At 44.0% G+C, this 22,786-nt stretch overlaps 1 protein-coding gene across 1 annotated transcript in view; it reads left to right on the top strand.

Moving 5' to 3' along the window:
* Positions 1-22,786, top strand: part of LOC115469675 (mucin-2-like) — a 193,110-nt gene that overhangs the window by 72,525 nt on the left and 97,799 nt on the right. Inside the window, exons 19-24 of the mRNA XM_030202463.1 lie at positions 2,894-3,045; positions 6,886-7,027; positions 13,768-13,878; positions 14,710-14,895; positions 17,372-17,611; positions 21,948-22,104. Coding sequence (XP_030058323.1) covers positions 2,894-3,045; positions 6,886-7,027; positions 13,768-13,878; positions 14,710-14,895; positions 17,372-17,611; positions 21,948-22,104 — 988 coding nt within the window. The remainder of the gene's footprint in view (positions 1-2,893; positions 3,046-6,885; positions 7,028-13,767; positions 13,879-14,709; positions 14,896-17,371; positions 17,612-21,947; positions 22,105-22,786) is intronic.

Raw genomic sequence — 22,786 nt, 5'->3', positions numbered from 1 at the left:
TAAGTGACTTGCCGATTATTGACACTTCTGATACACGCGAGTGCTAGCATTCTGGAAACTATATGCGCACTTGAGAGGGGAATTCAGTAAAGGTCTCCCAAAGTTAGGCACCAGGATGATACGTGCTGTGCAAATTCTATAACAGCAGCTCCGTGTAGAACTGCCTTTATAGAATAGTAGCTTAAGTCCACATTCTCGCACCTAACTTTAGGCACAAGCATTAAATTCTGGTGCCGAAGCCCCACCAGTTAGGCGCGGTAATAATAGTATTCTATAACCCCACAGCTAATTTCCAGGCAAGTCCCTGATCCATCCATGCCCCTTCCATGGCCATATCCATTTTGGAGTTGAGTAGGATGGAAATTAGGCAGGGGGATTTTAGACTAGGGTGTTAAGACATTTCCACATGTAACTACTAATTGGCTCCAGTCAATGCTTGTTAAGGTCAATTGACTGATCCTTAGCACCAGTTTAAGAGCCAATTAACCTATTAAGTTATGTGAGGAAATGGAAATCAGGTCAGAATTCCACACCTAGCCTTGAGTGCCATATATAGAATCTGGGGATTGGAGTCTAATAGTGGGCATGGCAAAGAAACAGAATAACAGCAACCCTTGCAGTCACACAAACAAGTCAAACACAGCGAGGGTGACAAATGATTGAACAGCAATGTATTGTAGCTTTATTGCAACATCCGAGACTTGACATGAGTCATGTTTCGGCCTAAAAAGACCTTCCTCAGGAGTCTTCTATTGGATGTAAGGAATTCTTAGTTAGCCTCTGCAAAAATACATATGATGTCTAATACCTTGCTGCTCGCATCTCATAGAGAAATCGTGAATGGTTGAACTCTCCAGAGGAAGGCCTCTTTTGGCTGAAACACGACTCGTGTCAAGTCTCGGATGTTGCAATAAAGCTACAATACATTGAACATCGTCTGCTGTTCAATCATTTGTCACCCTCACTGTGTTTGACTTGTCTAATAGTGGGCACCAAGTTATAGCATGAGGGGACAGTTTGCTCCAGCATTGGATTGGTCTAGTCCGACTGATGTAAAGCAGTGTGCTCACCTGACCTGAGCATCAGACGGAGTTAAGAGCTTGTGCATGTGCAGCCTTGGGCTTGTGTAGACATTTTGGAGAGAGATGCAATACAAGATCTCTTTGATTCTAGAGACTTTTTGTACTCAAGCAGATTGTTTATTCTTTAGAGAAGATGCAAATATCCCATCAAGAATATTTATTTTTTATTTTTGTTACATGTGACTGTCTCTGGGAAAAGGTGACTAAAGTCTCAGATCCAAAATGCTGAGAATGGCCAGTCTTTCATATTATGGATCCATAAGCAGTCTGAAAAATGACATGTTTGAATTTCTGTAACTTTTTAAAATTTGTTCACATAAAGCATTTGGACTGTTGTATTACAGATTGTTTGCCCTAACAGAATTCATTAAAACCTCATTTTTTGTTTCTGGAGACTTTAGTTACCTTTTCCTAGAGATGGTCACATATTATCAAATGGAATGTTATCTGGCTATTGGAAGATCCTAGCCACAAAACTGTGGCATCTCCTTTACTTATTTACTGTAAGTGTGATACACAGTTCTATAAAGGCAAGGGGATAGAGAAAAATAAGTAAAACATCAACATGAAGGCTTCTAAAAAAGTTAATCCTCTGACAGAGCAGGGGCATATCTGTGTGGGGCCACAGGGGCCTGGGCCCCCGCAGATTTTGTCCTGGACCCCTCTACCGCCGTCAACCCTCCCCCGCCAAGGTCCGCTTCCTCCGGTCCGGTGCCTTTAAAAATATTACTTCAGCTGGCAGGGGACCCCCAACCCCCACCAGCCCAGCCGAGGTCTTGTTTTAAGAAGTTTTTTCATCCTCGTGCTATTGAAAACTGCCTGCCTGCATCCCTTCCAGTTTCGGACTGAGTCTGACATCGCAGCACGTTATACGTGCAGGACGCACGTACAACTTGCTGCGACGTCAGACTCAGTCCGAAACTGGAAGGGATGCAGGCAGGCAGTTTTCAATAGCACGAGGATGGAAAAACTTCTTAAAACAAGACCTCGGCTGGGCTGGCGGGGGTTGGGGGTCCCCCGCCAGCTGAAGTAATATTTTTAAAGGCACCGGACTGGAGGAAGCGGACCACGGCGGGGGTAGGTGACAGCGGTAGGCGGGTGAGGGTTGACGGTGGTAGGGGAGGGTTGACGTGGTAGGGGGGCGGCGGCCGGGGGGGGCTATAATGTGCCCCCTCACTCTAGCCCCTGCCCGAACCTCAGATACACCCCTGTGACAGAGGCTGACTTCCTGTGCCTAGCTGGCGGATCCTGGAATGCCTCACTAGAATGTTAACTGTTTTTAATCTTAACCTAGAAGAGGGGCTGCAAAATGCAAAAAAACAAGGGCTGGATATTCAAAAGCAGCAGCTGCTCTCTAGATAAGTGTAACTCTGTGGGCCTATCTGATCATATTCAGAGGTGCTATCCTGACAGTGCTGCCATATATCATTACTGATTGCCCTGGCACTATTCAGATGATGCCCAGCAAAGCAAGGGTGGAGCGTGAACACTCCAGATTTTATCCGGATACCATTGATACTCAATCTGCTAGCCAGATAAATTTCCAACTAACTTTAGGACAATAAAAAGCTGATCTAAAGTTATCTTGATAATATCTGGACTGAATATCACTCATATTCAGATAGTGGAGGTACTGCCTGCTCTTCACGGAGGATATTCAACACCACTCGTTCTCTGGACAGCATTTAAAACAAACACCAGCCGCAGAGTTTAAATGTTGACCTGCAAAATGTTATAGAAAGAAAAGACTTTCTGAGAAAAGGGGCTTATAATAGGGCAATGTTTGTCATGCCCACCTACTGTCTTTTCAGGTACCCAGTAAATGCCAGTCTGGGTGTGTTTGCCCTAATGGACTGTACGAGGACCTGGATGGCAGCTGTGTGGTGCCTGAGAACTGTTCCTGTGAATATGGTGGGAGTCTATTTAAGGATGGACAGATGGTCCAAAAGGACTGCCAGAGCTGGTGAGTACATGGTCTTATACTGCTGTTCTAGTGTCTTATTCAATGGCTTGGGCTGCTCTTGTAATGCTTTTTCAGGAGATCTTGAAATAATTGTTATGTTTGGCAGTAGGGCATCTCCAGTCACTTTAATAGATTAGAACTCTAAGGGATACGTTTAAGAATGGACCAAAAATCCCTACACATGATTTGCACATCTCAAGCATTCACAGTTATTCTGTACATATTTTGCCTTGTGCTGAATTTTAGCTCTAGGTAAAACTTATATGAGTTTAAAACTGCACAGCTTAAACATGGATATGTTCGCTCACTTCTTTTCTTGCATAGTTGTGGAAACTGCGGGACCTTCTGTCCGAACCATAGATTTGGTCAAAATCACAACACTGCACCATAAAACAATTGCAGGATTTGATTTTTGACTGATTTGTAAAGCTGACCCATAGATTGTCTTTATTCTTAGTATCCCATGAATTTTGTGGCCAGTATTCAAAATGATTAAAGCGGGCAGGAGAGACTCCTGTTCATTTAAATCACTTGTCTGAGGCTAATCATCAATATTCAGTGGCAGTTAACTAGTTAACAATGTTGAATGTGCACAGTTAGCACCTGAGCCGAAACCGGCTAACTTGTGGGCTTTCCATGGCAGAGTTGGTACTTATGTGGTTAAGTACCGATATTCAACTCTTGACTACATACAGTAATTGCTTAAATTGGGCCACATAAATAGCAGTCCTATCTCTATGTTCCGTTTATGTGGTCAAGGGTTGAATATTACACTTAACTGCATAAGCTCTAGCAGCCAACCTAAAACCAGATATTCACTGCCAGTGCCTGGACATGACCCTGCATTGAATATCTGGGAATACATCTGGTGGCAGACATAAAAACGCTGATGCTGCCGGTTGAATATTGCCAGTGTCACAGTTGGGGAAGGTGAGCCCTTGGACCGTAATGAGGTTGGCTCTACCTGGGCAACGTAAGTGCCACACAGGGCCTCATCGATAGTTGCTGACGGGACCACCTGGCAGAGTCTTGGAGCTGGCGAAGGCAGGACCTGAATGGGTGCACAGCCACTTCCAAAAGGTGTCTCCACTCCTCCAGGGCTAACTTGATGGCTAGAAGTTTGCGATCCCCAATGATATAGCTCTGTTCGGCCAGGGTGAACTTCCTAGACAAGAAGAAACAAGGCAAAAGTCTCCCACTTGGGGAGGCCTGAGAGAGGATGGCCCCAGTCCCTACGGAGGAGGCATCCACTTCAACAAAGAAGGGGCGTGATATGTCAGGTCGTTGCAGTACAGGAGCCATCAGGGAGGCCTCCTTAAGCTTGGAAGTGGCCAGCTGAGCTTCAGTTGACCAATTGTGGTCTCCAACCCTTTGCAAGTAGGGCAGTGAGAGGTGCCCAGTAATCTCTGAAGGGCCTTAAGGCCCATAGGTTGTGGCCAGTCCTGGATTGCTGCAGATTTGTCCGGATCCATCTGAAGTCCGGAAGAAGAAAATATATACCCTAAAAAGGGAAGAGCCATCTGCTCAAAGGAATATTTCTCCAGCTTAACGTATAGACCATTCTCCTGTAGGCGCAGCAGCACCATCTTGACAAGAATTCAATGCTCAGACAGGGAGGTAGAAAACACCAGGATATCATCTAGATAGACCAAGACACAGGAGTAAAAGAGGTCTCAGAATGCCTCACTTATGGCATTGCATAATCCATATGGTATCATCAGGTATTAATAATGTCCACCCCATGTGTTGAAAACCTTTTTCAACTCATCACCAACTCAGATACAGATTAAATTATAGGCCCCCACAGCGGTCCAGTTTGGTGAAAATGGTGACCCCCTGTAAGTGGTCAAACAGCTCTGCTATGAGTGCCAAGGGGTATTTATTCTTGATGGTGATCATGTTCAAACCATGGCTGCAAGGATTCATCCCTACAAAAAAAAAAAAGCTCCTGCTGGAGAGGTGGAGGGATGGATAAAGCCCTGTTGCAAATTATCCTGGATATATTCCCTCATAGCTTTGGTTTCCGGAATAGACAGCACATAGATTTTGCCCTTGGGTGGCAACTTACCCAGTAAGACGTCAAAGGGCAGTGATATTCTCAATGAGGCAGTAGGGTCTCGGCTTGCTTCATGCAAAACATATCCGTAAAGGCACCATACACTGTAGGAAGACCTGGGACTGGGCATGGCTCGGCTTTAGCCAGAGGTAGCTAAGGGTGCACTGGAGTGAGACAGGAATGAAAGCAGTTCGGACCCCAGACAAAAATGTCCCCAGAGCAGCAGTCATGTTTTTGTAACTAGGGAAGTCACAGAACAATCTGGTTGACTGACTTAGGGAGTAGTTAGAACTCTATGACTTCCTTGTGCAAAAGGCCCACTTGGAGAGAGATGGGGCTAGTTATCATCACCAGGTGTCTAGGCAGTGGATCTCCGTAGATTGACAAGATACCAAGTGGTCTCCAGAGGGGATTTACAGGGATCCCATATTGATGTATCAATCGGTTGTCCACAAAATTCCCAGGAGCCCCTGAATGAACGAAGGCCTGAACCAGGATTTGTTTGTCTCTCCACTGGAGGGTGACTGGTAGAGTGATGAGGAAGACTGATGTAGTTCGAGGTGGGCCTAAGGTGTCTCCCCAACCAACAGTTGACCTTGGATTTTCCAGGTTTCTTGTGACATCTAGTGGCATAATGTCCTGAGTGTGCACAATATAAACAGAGGTCTTGTGCTCTGCAGCATCGATTTTCCTCCTAAGAAAGTTGAGAAGGCCCCACATGCATTGGAACTTCCTCCAACGGGGTAGCCACAGTGGGGGGGAGGCTGTAGTAATATCTGCTTCTAAAACTGGGGTGCCAAATGTTCGGGCCAGCACTTCCCTAGAAACAGACATCAATCGTAATGCAGAGGGATATGAGGTCATCCAGATTGGGCAACAGGTCTCGGTCCCACAAGTTCATCCTTAATGTGCTCAGCAAGTCCATTTATACAGCATGTGCCCATAAGTCCATTATTAAAATGAACTTAGGGAAAATCCACTGCTTATTTCTAAGGTAAGCAGCATAAAAGGTATTGCACTGTTTTGGGATCTTGCCAGGTACTTGTGTCCTGGATTGGCCACTGTTGGAAACAGGATGCAGGTCTTTTTGGCCCTTTGGTCTGTCCCAGTGTGGCAATACTTATGTACTTATGACTATCTGGGCTCCAAATGGTGGAATTCAATTCCCAAAGCCATAAGAAGCATAGACAACTATCTCCACTTCAAGAAGAGAACTAAAAACACATCTTTTCAAAAAGTTCTATGGCTATACAAGAACCGCTAACAATTGCACATACAATTGCAATCCCTGACAACCACAAGAAACACCATTAACCACCCCCATCTCAAAAATAAAAAACAAAAGAAAAACAATAACCATCTCCATTTCAAGAAAAAACAAAAACACAGCTCTTCAAGAAACTTAATGACAAATAAACAAAATAACCAAATACTACCAAAACATTATGAGAGTACAAAATATTGTAAATGAATCAAATAATGTAAGCGTACAAAAAAACTACAATCTATACCTGTCACAAGACACACCAATCACTATCACCATCCCAGAAGAAAACTTCAAAAACATCCCATCAAGAAATCTTATTGGGTAACCACCACTGGCACAAAACGTTTTCAATCTGACTGTAAATGTCTAATAAAAATGAAATGAATGTAAACCACAATGAACTGAAACTTGTTTTTGGATAATAGTGGGATGTAAGAATAAATAAATAAATAAATAAATAATGATTATATAGAAGGTTTCAAGTCCTTGTAATGTTTCTGCCTTTCTCCCAATTTAGTATCTGCAATGAAGGTAAATGGAACTGTCAGGAGAATGTGGACTGTGCATCCACCTGTGTGCTTTACGGGGAAGGTCACATCAGCACCTTTGATGGACAGCGCTTTGTGTTTGATGGCAACTGTGAATATACCCTAGTGACGGTAATCTAAGTGTTACTAACCTTTCTGCTTTTTCTCAAAACACAGTATCCCCGACTTTCTCTTTTCTTTTCCCTTGACATCATGTTTTCTGGGAGAAGTTTTCTCCTCATTTTTCAGCTGATCTCAGACCTTTTACTTAAGACTCAAAATTCAAAGCTAGATTTATGAAAAGGTGCAATGATATTATGGGGCACTAATGTATTTATGTGTGTTATTTACCACTGGTCCATTTTATGCAATAGGACCAATTTCAATTTACTAATAACGTTTGTTGGTGGAATTAGAGCATGTTTATCCATAATGAGCCCAATATTCAGGCAGGCAGCATGTTTGCTATCCACTGCTGGCTTTAAAACCTGGATATTCAATGCCAGAATATATCCCATAACCAGCATTGAACATCATGGTTTATTTTGACTGCTAACAAATTAATCAGCTATTCTGCGTTAACTGGTTAACTTTGTAGTAGTCAAAGATAAGCTTGCTATTTGAGCGGCCCATTTTGACTGCTCAACAGAGCTGGTTTGGTGCTACGTCATGCAATATAGCCGGTTAACAGTTGATAACTGGGATATTCAGCAGGAGATAACCAATTATCTCCTACTGAATAGCCACGGTTTGGCACTTTAACGCTATTTAACCGGCCACAAGCCGTTCCTGGCAGATTACATAGTTTTGAATTTTGGGGGGAATATCTTTTTGTGACATCATGATTCTATGAATTATTCTATGCCAAGTTGTAGTTTTCTAGCTCATGTACTTTGGATCCATGCCCTGCAACACTAGTCAAATTGGATATAGATTCAATTTTGTCTTTGACATTTTTGCAAAAATCATTGAGCAAGCTGTGTTATATCAGTGAAGGCAATTTGTCAATGATCAAAATTTATTAGATATTTATTAGTCTGAGTTCTTAAAGGGATTCAAAACAAACTTTATTGGTCACCACTATCAATGCCTGGCTCAGTGATCTTGAACCTTGAATGCAATTGTGGTAGTGTGGTTTGATATATTCACGGCTTTTGATTGGTTATTCGTGTTCTCGTGTTACCAAATTATGGGAAAATGGGATAGAATGAACAGTATTAGAATGATTTAGTTCATAACCAAATGAATGGACACACTGAGTTAATATCAGAGACGAAGGATTTGTTTAGTACTCTCCCCAAGTAATAAAGAACAATTTATCTCTGATCCATATGAGAGAATGTATAACTGGGTAGCCAGGTCTTGGACTAAACCTGTGTAGACCCGAGTAGATGATCATTACTCCCAAGAGTGAGTTAGAGATATTTGAATGCTTATTACAAGTTCTGCAGGTGGCTCAGAATGTGGCAGCAAAATTGTTGCCTGGCCTCATGAGATTTGATCATCTTTCTCCAATGTTACAAAAGTTACACTGGCCCCCTGTCCTATGGCATATTCAGTTTAAGGTGCTGACGCGGTACATAAAGCAATGCACAGTGATACTCCAGGGTCAATTGCAGCCACCCTTCTTGCTCTCTTCAATCAGCAACAAAACTATTCTTGGATGTCCTTTTTTTCCAACATATCCGGTTGGAGGAATACCATTAATCACTATTTTACATAGCTGAGTTTGTACTCTGTAACATTCCCCCTGTTGAACTTTGCAGTATGAAAAACACCTCAAAGCTTATTTATTAAAAAAGGCCTCCTTATAATGTTTGTGAGCATCAATACTCATTCAGGGTGTTGTTTTGAGATTTGCTGTGAATGCATGGGTGATAGGTGCTGTTTTTCTAGTGGAGTGGTATACCATTGTGTCCTCTTTTACTGTTTGACTATTTGATTATTTGTGTTTTTATTGTAAACACCTAGAACAATGGATAATGTGGGTCAGTGGTTCCCAAACTTTCTTGGGTCATGGCGCTCCTAGGCTAAACATTTCTTCTCGTCTCCACCCCGCCCTGCCCCTTCCCACCCCTGGGCCCTCAACTCCATCAGCATTGAGTCCTACCTTTGCTGGTGAGGATGCCTAAGCCCCACTAGCTGAACAGGTCCACTGCCTGAGGTCCCAGCTACATGCAGCTTGTGCAAGCAAATCGGTAGAATGCTTCAGCCACCACCTGCATTCCCGTGCATGCCCTCCTTCTCTCCCGCTTCCATCTAGCGTCTGCCCTCCTTATTTCCCCTTCCATCCAGCATCTGCCCTCCTCCTCTCTCCCTTCCATCCCTCCCTCTCTCACCACTTTCATCCAGCCTCTCCTCCTTCCATACAGCCTCTGCCCTCTCCCACTCCACTTTCATCCAGTCTCTGCCCCCCCTCACATTCCCCCTTCCATCCAGCCTAAGCCCCCTCTCAGTTTCTCCCCCAATCCAGCATCTGCCTTCTCTCTGTCCTCTCTCCCCCCACACCGCCATCCCTGCCACTGCCGCTGCTGCTTTTCAAGTTGAGCAGCAGCAGTGGCAAAACAAGCTGCAGCCATGCGGGACCGGAATCTCCACACATGCAGCTGCCGGCTGTGCCCCAGAACAGGAAATGATGTTTGAGGGGGCAGACTCGTGTATGAAGAGTCCAGTGCCGCATGGCTGCAGCTTGTTTTGCCACAGCTGTTGCTCATTTAGAGAAGTAAAAGTGGCAGGAATGGGTATGTGTGGGGAGGGGAGTGGGACAGAGAGAAAGCAGACACTGGGGGGAGCAGTAGCAGTTTGGGTGGCAGTGGGAAGAAGGTCGGGATTTTCCGCAGCACCCCTGAGAGTTTGCTGCAGGGTACAGTTTGGGAGCCACTGGTGTGAGCTTTTTATTAGAAAAGGTGCAGAGAAGGGCAACGAAAATGGTAAAAGGGATGGAACGACTTCCCTATGAGGAAAGGCTGAGAAGGTTAGGGCTCTTCAGCTTGGAGACAAGGCGGCTGAGGGGTGATATGATAGAAGTCTACAAGATAATGAGCGGAGTAGAGCGGACAGATGTGAAGCATTTGTTTGCACTTTCAAACAACAACAAAACCAGGGGACACAAGATGAAGCTAGAATATGGTAGATTTAAAACAAATAGGAGAAAGGTTTTCTTTACTCAGTGTGTAGTTAGACTCTGGAACTCGTTGCCGGAGAATGTAGTGACAGCAGCTGGCGTTACGGAATTTAAAGGGGGGTTGGACAAATTCCTGAGGGAAAAGTCCATTGAACATTATTTAAAAAATCTTTTTTTTGGGGGGGGGGGGGGGGTTGCCAGGTTCTTGAAGCCTGAATTGGCCGCTGTCGGAGACAGGATGCTGGGCTTGATGGACCCTTGGTCTTTTCCCAGTATGGCGGTGCTTATGTACTTATGTATGTACTTATGTACCTGGTATAAGGATTGATGATCACTGGCTGCAGGTGAAGCCTGAGGTATCGTAGTTGGGTATGATTATAGATTCAGACCCAACATTTAAATCTCAGGTTACGAAGATGGTACAAAGTTCTTTTTATAATCTGAAGCCATTTGCAAATGGTAATAATTTTAGGACTGTTACTGCATCCTAACCATGCATTAACCTCTGGATTCTATATATGGTGCTGAAATACAAATGGTGAAATTTAGGTGTGGACCCCAGATGTGAGCGCGACTAAATTAGTTCATGAGCTATCAAGTATGAATTAATGGGCCTTAATTTTATTTTTTTTACATTTGTACCCCGCGCTTTCCCACTCATGGCAGGCTCAATGCGGCTTACATGGGGCAATGGAGGGTTAAGTGACTTGCCCAGAGTCACAAGGAGCTGCCTGTGCCCAGTGGCGATCCTAGCCGGCATGACACCTGGGGCGGATCGCTGATGCGCCCCCCTCCCCTGGGTGCAGCGTGGCGCCCCCCCCCCCCCGGCGAAATGACAACCCCCTGGGTGCACGCCGCTGGGGGGGGGGGTGCCGCGGCGTGCACCTGTCAACTGAGTTTGCTGACTGCTAACATCGCTGCAGCTCCCTCTGCCCCAGCCAGAACAGGAAGTAACCTGTTCCGGGGCAGAGGGAGCTGCAGCGAAGTTAGCGAAGTCAGCGAACTCAGCTGACAGGCGCGCGCCGCGGCACCCCCCCCAGTGGCGTGCACCCGGGGCGGACCGCCCCCCCTTGGTACGCCACTGCCTGTGCCTGAAGTGGGAATCGAACTCAGTTCCTCAGGACCAAATCCACCACCCTAACCACTAGGCCACTCCTCCACTCAATAACTGCACTTAATTGGCACTAATTTAGATGTGCATGCGCATCCGCTTGTGCGCTATTCTTTAACCCTGAGCGCCTAAGTCCCATAGGGCCCCTTTTACCAAGCTGTGGGAAAAGGGGGCCTGCACTGGCATCAGCGTAAGTTTTTGATGTGCACCGAGGCCCCCTTTTACTGCAGCGGTAAAAGGTAGGTCTTACTTTTTTCAGGAAATGGCCGTGTGGCAAGTGAAGCACTTGCCATGCAGCTATTTCAGGGTGTAGTCCTTACCACCACCCATTGAGGTGGTGGTAGCAGCTTCCGCGCTAACCCAGTGGTAATCGAGCAGCGTGTGGCACTACCCGATTACCACCAAGTACACAACAGTGCTACAAAAATAAAAATATTTTTAAGGCACCAGATATGACAGCATGCTGGGGTGGGAGCTACCACTGGTCTGCTGCGGTAGCCCAGCAGTACTTCCTTTTAAGCGAGCGGTAAGCCTGCATTGGGCTTACTGCTGCTTTGTAAAAGGGGACCATAATGCACAACTCAAAAATTAATCAAAAGGGAAGTGTATGTAGTTCTTATTTTCAAACAGGAACATATGTATATATTAAAATATTCCCACGTCAGATTTTTAGCATCTGCTCTGAGGTGCGCAAAGTACCAGCTACCTGCTCATTTTGGACTTTGGGTCTCCACCAGTGATTAAGTGGGCAATTGGGCTAACCTCTGTGGTGTGTAAACAGCACCTCAAAAATTAATTAAAAAGCGGTAAAAACGGCGCTGCACTAGTGGCGGGGGCCATTTTTGCCACGTACTGCGGCCCCAATTTTTATCACAGTGGGTAAAAAAAGGCCATGTGGTAAGATTGCTCTTACTATAAGGCCATGTGAGGGGGAGCCCTACCACCACCAATTGAAGTGGCAGTAAGGGTTCCCCTGCTAACCTGGCAGTGTGTGGCACTACTACTACTACTTATCATTTCTATAGCGCTACTAGATGTACGCAGCGCTGTACACTTGAACATGAAGAGACAGTCCCTGCTCGACAGAGCTTACAATCTAATTAGGACAGACAAACAGGACAAACAAGAGATAAGGGAATATTAAAGTGAGGATGATAAAATAAGGGTTCTGAACAAGTGAATAAGGGTTAGGAGTTAAAAGCAGCATCAAAAAGGTGGGCTTTTAGCTTAGATTTGAAGATGGCCAGAGATGGAGATTGACGTACTGGCTCAGGAAGTCTATTCCAGGCATATGGTGCAGTAAGATAAAAGGAATGGAGTCTGGAGTTAGCGGTGGAGGAGAAGGGTGCACATAAGAGAGATTTACCCAGTGAACGGAGTTCCCAGGGAGGAGTGTAGGGAGAGATGAGAGTGGAGAGGTACTGAGGAGCTGCAGAGTGAATGCACTTATAGGTCAATAAGAGGAGTTTGAACTGTATGTGGACACAGATAGGAAGCCAGTGAAGTGACTTGGAGAGGGCTAATATGAGCATAACGACACTGGCGGAATATAAGTCGTGCAACACTGCCCGATTACCTCCAGATTAGCGTCATCTTAAAAATTCCAGCCCTATGTTTCCCAGCACAGGAAATGGCACATACTAGGGCTGGAACTACCGCCGGCGCCCACATTGGGCTGGCAGTAGTTCCAGATTAGTGTGGCACATGGAGGCATTACTTTAAACCACTAGAGTACGTGCTGTGATTAAAAGCTCGGACAACTGTTGAAGGTTTTGGTATCTGTGATTGCCCTATGAAAACATATGAGCATGTCCTTATTACTACTACTACTACTTATCATTTCTATAGCGCTACAAGATCTACGCAGCGCTGTACATTTGAACATGAAGAGACAGTCCCTGCTCGAAAGAGCTTACAATCTTATACACAACTTTATAAGTATAAGGAGGAAAGAGATTTTTAAGAGGTTATGAATGATATCATTCATGTTTTTTATGGGAATTTAATTTTCTTGTACACTTAGTCCTCCTAGGATTATACCTGTTTCTGAATACAGTCTGATCATCATATTTCCTTGTAATGATCATGAAAGTTGTGTGGTAAATTAGCAATACCCTAAAATAAATTGTTTTTGAATAACAGCCCAGAAAAACATTGGTCACCATTCAGATTCGGGTTTGCTTACAGTTGTGGGTGTTTCTCAGAGCACTGATGCCTACTACTGTGGTTAATGAAGAAGTTCCATGCCAATATTTAAATTTCCTGCTATTTGGAATGTAACATTTGATTCAAGAGAGACTAGTTCAACTGCTCCAATGTGGCCCAATCAGGTGGCAATGCTAGTCTGGGTTTCACTGCTAATGCCTCCATCCCCTTGCAGCTTAGAATGTTAACAGGGATGGTCTTATAACACTGCACACAATCAGGACCTGCAGGTTGCCTGAGCCATGTAATAATTATATTCAGTTGTGTAGTCCTGTGACCGTTAAGTAACCAACCCTGTGCATAGGATATACTGAACCTTTTTGTAATTTGAATTGTATTTCACTGGGTGCCTGGTTGTTTCACTGTGCTTTCATGTAGTTGGTCTGTATTTCTATACACAGTTCACTCACCGTGATCTCATTCCTTTTCCAGGATGGCTGTGCCGTTAGAAGCCCAGAGACCAGCTTCAGAATTGTGACAGAAAACGTCATCTGTGGGAGCACAGGCGTCACCTGCTCCAGGGCCATTAATATCTACCTGGGGGTAAAACCACTGACCTTATGACCCCCCCCCCCCCCCCATGTTCCTTCCTCTTTAGCAGTGCTAGCCTGTAGCATAGATGTTTCTCTGCTGGGATTCTTTGCTATAGAAATCATGAGCTATGAAATGTGTCACAGCATGTGTGTAGTAGTTCAATATGATTCCATGTCATTTATGAAATAACATCAGAGCTCATGTATTTTCCCACACACAAAATGCCAGCTAGTTGGGAGTGGACTGCAGCAGCCAGGATTAAAAGGATGGACAGCTTAAGGATGTTTAATGGAAAAGAGTAGCCTAGTGGTTAGTGTAGGGGCCTGAGATGTAGGGGGACCAGGGTTTGATTCCCACTGCAGCTCCTTGTAACTCTGGGTAAGTCACTTAACCTTCTATTGCCCCAGGTACAAAAAAATAAGTATCTGTATATAATATGAAAACCACTTTGATTGTAACCACAGAAAGGCAGTATATTAAATCGCATTCCCTTGCCCACTCACATATCCAAGAAAAAGGAGTGTGAGTGTGGCATTCTCTGCCTTAGGAGTGAGGTTCATTACTGCTATGAACCTCACTCATAAGGAAATTAATCCACATGGAGACCCTGAGAGGACTGAAATGGTGTGCTAAAACTGGATAGCCTTTCTTGAAAGAGTTGTAGTCACCAGCAGATTACATCTAGAATGCTAACATTTTGTAGGTGTATAACTGTCTTCTCCTAATGAAAGGTGTGCTTGCAGGGTGATTGTATGTATTGTGTAGTATGAATGGGTGTTTAGTCCTGGATACTTCAGATGAAAAGAGTAGCAATAACCACGTTACATAACTGCTTTCCAGACCACAGAAATCAAGCTGACTGATGGCAAATACATCATCACACCAACCAATGCTAGTCAGAGCATCCGTGTGCAAAGAAACAGTCTGTTTATAGTGTTTGATATCACTCTCCCGGGCAAGTTCACCATCAGCCTGCTCTGGAACAAGAACATGAATGTCTTCATTAAGATCCTCAAGCATGGACAGGTAACTCGAGCTCGCTGCAATGCTGTGTCTTCTTCCTGGCAACTACATCAAGAGAGGACACATTGGTTTTTCATTGCTCTGCTATATCGGGGTAATTCTCTAAGAATCTGTCCAGTTTTAGGTGACAGAAAGGCATGTAAATGGTGGTATTTGATTTATGTGTGTAAGTGACCTCATATAGAATACCAACAAGCAGAAAAATATGTGCTATGAGTTGATGGTGTGTATTTTGCTCACAGGTAAGTGCATAAATTATAGAACACTACCATTTGCTTGAGTTCCAGCATGACCATTTATACCAGCTGTAGGGTGCCTAAATGAATGTGCGTTTTTGGCCAGTTAGGCTAATATTGCATTTATAAAGAAAAGAAGGTGCCTACTTTTCTTTACAGAATAGGCTTAAAATAGATGCTTGCTTAACCTCTTATCCTTGGCACCCTGTTATAGAATTATCCTCCCAACGTTTATGGCTTATTCTGTTATGACTTGGGTTCACTTCTCAGCAAAGGCTCTTATGCTACAACATTTTTGGAATGGGAATTGTTATTTGTTTGTTAACTTTTATTTCTGTGAATTTCCAGTTACTATGATTGTAAGGATGAGTCACAAGCTCTCTCAGAAACATCTGATGACTGACCAACCTCACCTCAATAGTTGTTCAGCATTCTACTGTCTCAGTCACTGGAAGGCACAGTTATTTTATTATGGTGTTATATTAGCATTTTTCAACTACTTGGTTTCTACTCTTTAGGACTGATTGGTTCTCGGAGCTTAATAAGCCAATCTTATACCTTAGGTGAGGACAAACTACAGTGTGCTCACATTTCCTCCTTATGCACTGAGGGCCTCTTTTACTAAACTGCAGTAGCGATTCCTGCATAGCAAATGAGAGGAAGCAAATAGGAATTGAATAGGCTTCCTCTTATTTGCCATGCAGAAATCGCTAGCGCATCTTTGCAAAAGAGGCCCTGAGACTCTGATGTGAGAAGAGGAGCTCACTACATGTCAGAATGAGACTTTGATACAATGAGTGAGATTTGGCAGGTCTGCCATATTATTGTCAGCTATGTAGAATTGCAATGTGTTCTATATAGGAGGCAAGGGGAATAGAGGAACAGTGGAGAATACAACAGCAACGTTAGCCACTGAGGACCAGGAACTATGTTTTAATTGTTACTTGCTTAATTTGTGTTTCTCAGATTCTGTTTCCTTACATTTTAACACATTTGGGGGTGGGAGGGGGTCAATTCTATACCTGGATGCCTCCATTTCGGTGTCCTGATGCTATTATAGAATACTGGCATAACTGCAATCGTGTACACGCTGCAGGGATGCACATGAATTACAGTATTCTGTAAGTTATCCCCTGGATTCTATATATGGTGCTCAAAATTGTACGCACAAATTTGGGTGCATGCCTAATTTGTATGCACAATTTAATTGAGTAAAGCACCAATAATTGGGTGCTAACAATTATTGGCGCTAATTGGCAACAATTTGGATTTATCTGTGCATCTTGCTAAGCGTTATTCTGTAAGGATGTGTGCATAAATCTTATAGTGTGCAACTGAAAAGGAGGCATGGCCATGGGAGGGGCATGGGTGTGTCAGGGACATTCACTAAGGATGACACACTACTATAGAATTTGGGGGATCTGTGCCTAATTTACACATGAGGATTTACACCAGCTTGCAGTTGGTGTAAATCCTTGTGCCCAAAGTTGGGCGTGGATCCCGGCACTAAGTCCTAAATGGCACCCAACTCAGAGTGCCATTTATAGAATAGAGCTCAGCACTCATTTTTGTCAGTACCCAAATTTGGGTGCCATTTACAGAATCCAGGCCTATACATGTAAGTGGGAAATACACTTATGTCTTTACTTTGAGATCGAGAGATATTCATTCACATTGATTTGACTGCATGGCAGTCAAGGTATTACATCTGATGCAGTAGTGGTTTTAGTGCATTAATCCATTATTATACACTGAAACATATTGACATTGTTTCCTACACATCCAATACAGACTTTTGAGGCAGGCCTTTGGCTGAAACCCAGGCCTGTATTCAGTCAGTGGATATAATAAAGAATTGGACTTGACATTGTCGCCTGTCCATTTATTGGCAACTTCGCTGTGGTTGTGCACTTGCCCGTGCTCTGCCCATGTGTGCATCCCCCTTGAATTTACTCACTATTGGGCTCATTTTCAAAACAGAAAAACGTCTAAAAAGACAGAGTGCTGCTGAATATGCAATGTGATCACTCCAGCACCATGCAATTAGTCCTGGGACGATCTGTGGGCAGAGCCAGCAGTTACGCAGCTGTGGCTATAGTCATTGCCAATGCCTGCATAGCTAATTGGATGTGGATGCCGGCAGTTTGACTTGTGAACACTGGATTCATTTGATGGGGAAAAACACATGGACACGTGTCAGGATATAATTTCCCTCTCTCATGCCTTTTCCTTTTTCCTTACAGAGCAGCATCTGTGGCTTGTGTGGTAATTACAATGGTAACATGAAAGATGATTTTGAAACACGCAGCAGATTTGTAGTGTCGAACCACCTAGAGTTCATCAACTCATGGAAAGAGAAGCCCACATGTGGAGACGTGAGCTTTATCGTGGACCCCTGCAGTCAGAACCCATATCGCCAAGCATGGGCTGAAAAGAAGTGCGCCATTATCAACAGCCAAATCTTTGCTCCATGTCACAACGTGGTATGTGGACCTGGGGAGTGGGTCACAGATACAGTTGCAAAGTGTTTGCTTTGTAAAGACATATCTAGGCTCATTCAGAACAACCTCCAGTTTCACCTCTCAATGCCATACTCTCTGGTGTCCTATTTCCCCCAGCTCAGTCTTCTTTTACTGTATATACTTCACTGGCATTAGTGAGTAATAATGCCGACATAATTGATTGACTAAAAAATAAATATAGAATCTACCTAGCTGTACATCTATTCCTATGATAACCTACTTTTTCAATCCACTCAAGGACAGCTCAGAGTAGCTTAAGAAGGTAGAGAGCTAAGGTGGAAGAATAAAAAGCTGAATGAATAAGCATATAGGGATAGACTTAAGATCTCAATATGTATACTTTAGAAGAAAGGCAGGAGAGGGGAGAGATGATGCAGATGTTTAAATATTTCCAAGGCATAAATGCACAGGAGGTGAGTGTCAATTGAAAGGAAGCTTTGAAATAGGGGGAGCATAGGATGGAGGTGAAAGGGGACAGACTCAGAAGTAGCCTGAGAAAATACTTCTTCATGGAAAGGGTGGTGAATTTGTAGAACAGCATCCCGGTAGAGCAGACAAAAACGGTAACTGAATTCAAGAAAGCTTGGGACAGGTACATAGGATCTCTAAGGGGGTAGTAGATGGCATGTATGGGCAGACTGGATAGGCCATATAGTATTTATCTGATCAGGGGCGTAGCTACCCATTCTCGGTTCAAGCCCACCCAGTCTTTCACGACCCTCCAATCAGTGCTGGTCTGGCTGCCAGGGGCATAGCCGCAGCCACTTTCCCTCCAGGCCCGCCCACCCAACACAAACCTGCCAAGTCTCCCGCGAAACACGCAGCACCAGCTTCCATTTCCGGCCACTGCTGCTTCTCCTGTTGAGCAGCAGCGGCCGCTACGAAAACAAAGGAGATAATTTAAACAAGCAAAAATGTTTTTAAAAAGCAAGCGCAGCACCGCAGGCAGCCATCAGGTATTGACTGTCAGCTCTGCAGCCGCTCCTCTCGCCTCTCACGTCGCTGCGCTCCTCCTGGGTCTAGTTCCAGGGTGAGCAAGTGCTCAGGATATAAGCAGCTCTTCTAAATACCCTGCACATAGGGAGGAACATTTCAAATGGATCAAAGACGCCCAGCCATGGGTTGGAAATTATATAGCTATGTAGTTTCACATTATATCTATTGTTAAAGTCGGGACTCCTAGGTATTTGTGTCATGGAGAAAAATACCTATGCATAACTGAATTTCCAACTGTATGTGTATTTTATATCCTATGAGCCCCAATCATGCAATACCAAGGGGAAATTTTGCAGGTAATTCTGTTTTTGCATACCTTTGGCCAATTTTAAGAAAGAAATTACAGGGTAGCTATGCAAAGTAATTTAAACAGCCAGGAGAAGCTGCTGAATATTGCTTCTAAACAGCCAATCCCTAACCAACAAGCTTAGGGTCAGGCTGGGGATGGAGTTTGGGTGGAGCGGCTATCTATCTATATCAGCCCATATAAAGATAGGAAAGAAAAAAGGATGTCCTAGTTTTATGCTGGAAAGGAACCAGGCACAGGTCTGAATATTGGATGGTGCCCAGTTACCTTCTGGGTAGCTGTTCTGGTTGTCCCCCATCCTGATCTCCCTTCAAAGCCCCTTGGAACAGAAAACATCTTCTCCAGCCCAACCTTCCATTCCACCCAACCCCAAAGATAGAGCAAGGTAGGCCCTGAAGTATTCGCTACACTTGAAGTACTTCAAGGATACCTGTAGAGGTCATGACAGCCATTTTGAAGTAGCCTTTGAAGTGGGCAGGAGTGAGTTGGCATTGCACCTGTCCATTTACCACTGAACGACCAGGGATTCATCAAGGTAGACCTGGAGGTGGGGGCCAGCAGGGGTGAGGGGTCTGGACCTTCTCTATCTTTGGGAGGATAAGTGGGAGGGGGAATCAGGCTGTGAGTATGCTTTCCATTCTGGGGGAGGTGGGAGTGAGGATCAGGCTGGAAGAATTGGGATATTGGCAATAATTTTTTATGCCAAGTGTTTTATGCAGGTACCACTGAATATTGGCCAGAATCCACATAAGCTCCAGCGGCCAGGTTAATGTGAATTTTAAAAAAACACTGACTGCTGTGGAATGAATATCAACTGGTACCTGTTAGTTTCAGTTTGAAAATTAGCTAAAGATATGCTGGCATTAAAATAGTTTCTTTGAGGCTTATAGACATTTGAACTTAAATAAAATTCACCTTAGAACCTACATATTCATAGATCTAGGAATTGGAAATTGCATGTTGCTTTTTTGGGGCAATCAATATTTAGTGAGCTGGAGCAGGAAAACATTAGGTCAGAGACAGCCACAGCCCGAAATTAGGTTAGACAAATCCCAAGCACTAGTTTGCCATGGCAACTGGAAATTATCTCAGGGTACCTGAGATTTGCTATTAGCTCCTGGCCTGTTTCTCTCCTGATCTTTCTCAATACACGTGTTCCAAGCCCAAAACCTACAGGAGAAGAGTGGGGCAAGAGTGTTACAGGGCATTCATTTAACATTCAATCTGCAAAGGTTGAACAACAGCATTAGAAGCAGAAGACTTTGGCTGGCAGGAAGAAGTTGTTTTGTTTTGCTCTGCGCTCCTCCAGTTGACTATAAAGTGCTGGTGGAAGTGTACTGGGAGAATGGGTGTGAATACATTGGAAAAGCCAGAGTGGATGCATGTATCCTAATGTAGGTAGTACACTGAGAGAGAGGCAAGAGTGTGTGAGTGAATGTGAGGCAATGGGAAGATGGGTTAACACAGAGGTAGCTGAGTGTGTCAGGAGAGGGTAGAGAATGGCAGCTGGGATGGATATCTACATTTCAGAGATGACTTCCAGATCAGAACAAGATTTACCTAGAGTTAATCAAAATAATTGAGTTAGATCCGAGGGGGCACAAATCTAATGAAACAAATTTGCTGAATCCCATTGTTCCATGTCTAGAAAGACGGCGTCAGTCTAGGTTTCTTGTTTCAGGTCATTGTTTTTTTAAATAAATACTGTAGAAGAGTATATTTGAATTCATCCTAATATTTACAGCTCTTTAAATGAGATTATAGATTGCCTTGAGTGTTTACATCTATAATGGGAATGTGGTTAAAATATAACAAATTAAAAAGCTGGAACTACAGGTTTCATTTAATTTAGGTCTGCAAATCAAAGTATTTGCATCTTCATTTTCATTACTTGTTAAACCACCCATCAGGTGCCTTCTAAGCGGTTTACAATTACTAATTAAGCAAAGTATAAAAGAGAAAATTATAGAAAGAGAGGAAAAAAGGGAGGAACTCCATATTTTTGTAGGAACTACTACTACTATTTAGCATTTCTATAGCGCTACAAGGCATACGCAGGGGTAAGAAAGAGAAGGAAATAAGTTGCTGTGCTCTACGGATTCCCCAATCACCCAGCGCTGCTCCAGCATCTGCAGACAGGTATTCAGAATCAAGGCCAAAAAAAAATAATGTATTATATAAAAGCGACCTAGAAGAAAAATGTTTTCAGGCTAGATGTGAATTGTAAATGGATTGGAAGGGTGTTCCACAAGCTGGGACTGACTATTCTAAAGATTTTATTTCGAATATCATCCTATTTGATGTTCCTAAATGTGGAAACCATGAGTAATTGCTGCTGGCGTGATCTAAATGATCAGCCTGGAGAATATGAGAACAGTATATATAACAAAAAGAGCGGGAAACCATATTGTTGTATCTTATAGACAGGTAACAATATTGAACTCCTTCGTTTTAAAGAAGTTTCTGATATGCAGTAAGAAACGTCAGTTGTTACACAAGTTGTTCACTGCTTCATGACTAATTTACCAAGCTGCAGTAAAAAGGGCCTTGCACTAGCGGCGGGGGCTGTTTTTGCCACGCGCTGAGGACCTTTTTACCACAGCAGGTAAAAAGGCTGAAAAAAGACATGGCCATGCGGTAAGATTTCACTTACCATGTGGCCATGCAGGGGAGAACTCTTAACACCACCCATTGAGGTAGTGGTAAGGGCTCCCGGTTTAACCCGGTGGTAACTGGGTAGTGCGCGGCACTACCCGATTACCACTGGGTAACTGCTGCACTAAAAATAGGACCCTGTTTGCCCTAGTGTGGGTTAATGGTGTGTGCTGGGGCTGGAACTACCGCCGTTGCCCACATTGGGTTGGTGGTAAGCTCCAGATTGGCGCGCAGTAAGCCCGCGTTGGGCTTACCGCTTTCTTGTAAAAGGGCCCCTTAGAGCACTCACTAATGTCTCAGTACCTTGCTGCCTCAGTAACTGCTCTCTGGCTATCACAGGTGCAGCAACTGCCATACTATGACTCCTGTGTGCGGGATTCCTGTGGCTGCGACTTAGGAGGAGACTGCGAGTGCCTGTGCGATGCTATTGCTGCCTATGCCAAGAGTTGTATAGATAAGGGAGTCTGTATCGACTGGAGAAGGCCGGACTTCTGTCGTAAGTTACTCATTTTTTTTCTTTAATGACTTTGGATTCATTTTGTGAACATTCTAACAAGATCCTGGTGTAGATCAGAATCATTTTACAAGCAGCCATCGCTAGGGTGCATGTTACTGCAGCTTTTTCTGTATAGTTATATGGCATTGCATATCATGAGGATTTTTTTTTAAGTAATACTACTACTACTACTTAGCATTTCTTTTTTTTTTTTGTTGAATATTTTTATTAATGTATGGTGCCATTAACATTACAACTTGTTCCATTTACACGAACATAACACTGTCATGAAAACAACGTCTTCAAATACGGCTTGCCCCCTTCCCAGAAAAAACACAATGACCTCCATAACGATTTTATGTTTATATCCCCTCCCATCCCACCCCCTCCCCCCCTCTCCTCCCGCCCCCTATCCTCCCCCTCCCCCCCCCCAAGTGGATGTTTCTCCTATTTAAACTCTTACTCTAGGAACCTAGACCAGGACTCTTCTGGCAGAGCAAGGTACGAGTTCTCCCCCACAGATCTCGATATTGGCGATTCCTCAGGGAGACAGCAGATTTAAGTGATATGCCTACCCAATAACACATATCTAACATGCAGTTCTTCCACATTGCTAGATCTGGGGGCTCCTCATCGACCCACTTTTTTAATATGCATTTCTTCAGTATGATCATGGTCAACA

The sequence above is a fragment of the Microcaecilia unicolor genome, chromosome 4 (genome assembly GCF_901765095.1).
Source record: "Microcaecilia unicolor chromosome 4, aMicUni1.1, whole genome shotgun sequence".
NCBI lineage: Eukaryota > Metazoa > Chordata > Amphibia > Gymnophiona > Siphonopidae > Microcaecilia > Microcaecilia unicolor.
This window is presented reverse-complemented; position numbering and strand designations above follow the sequence as displayed.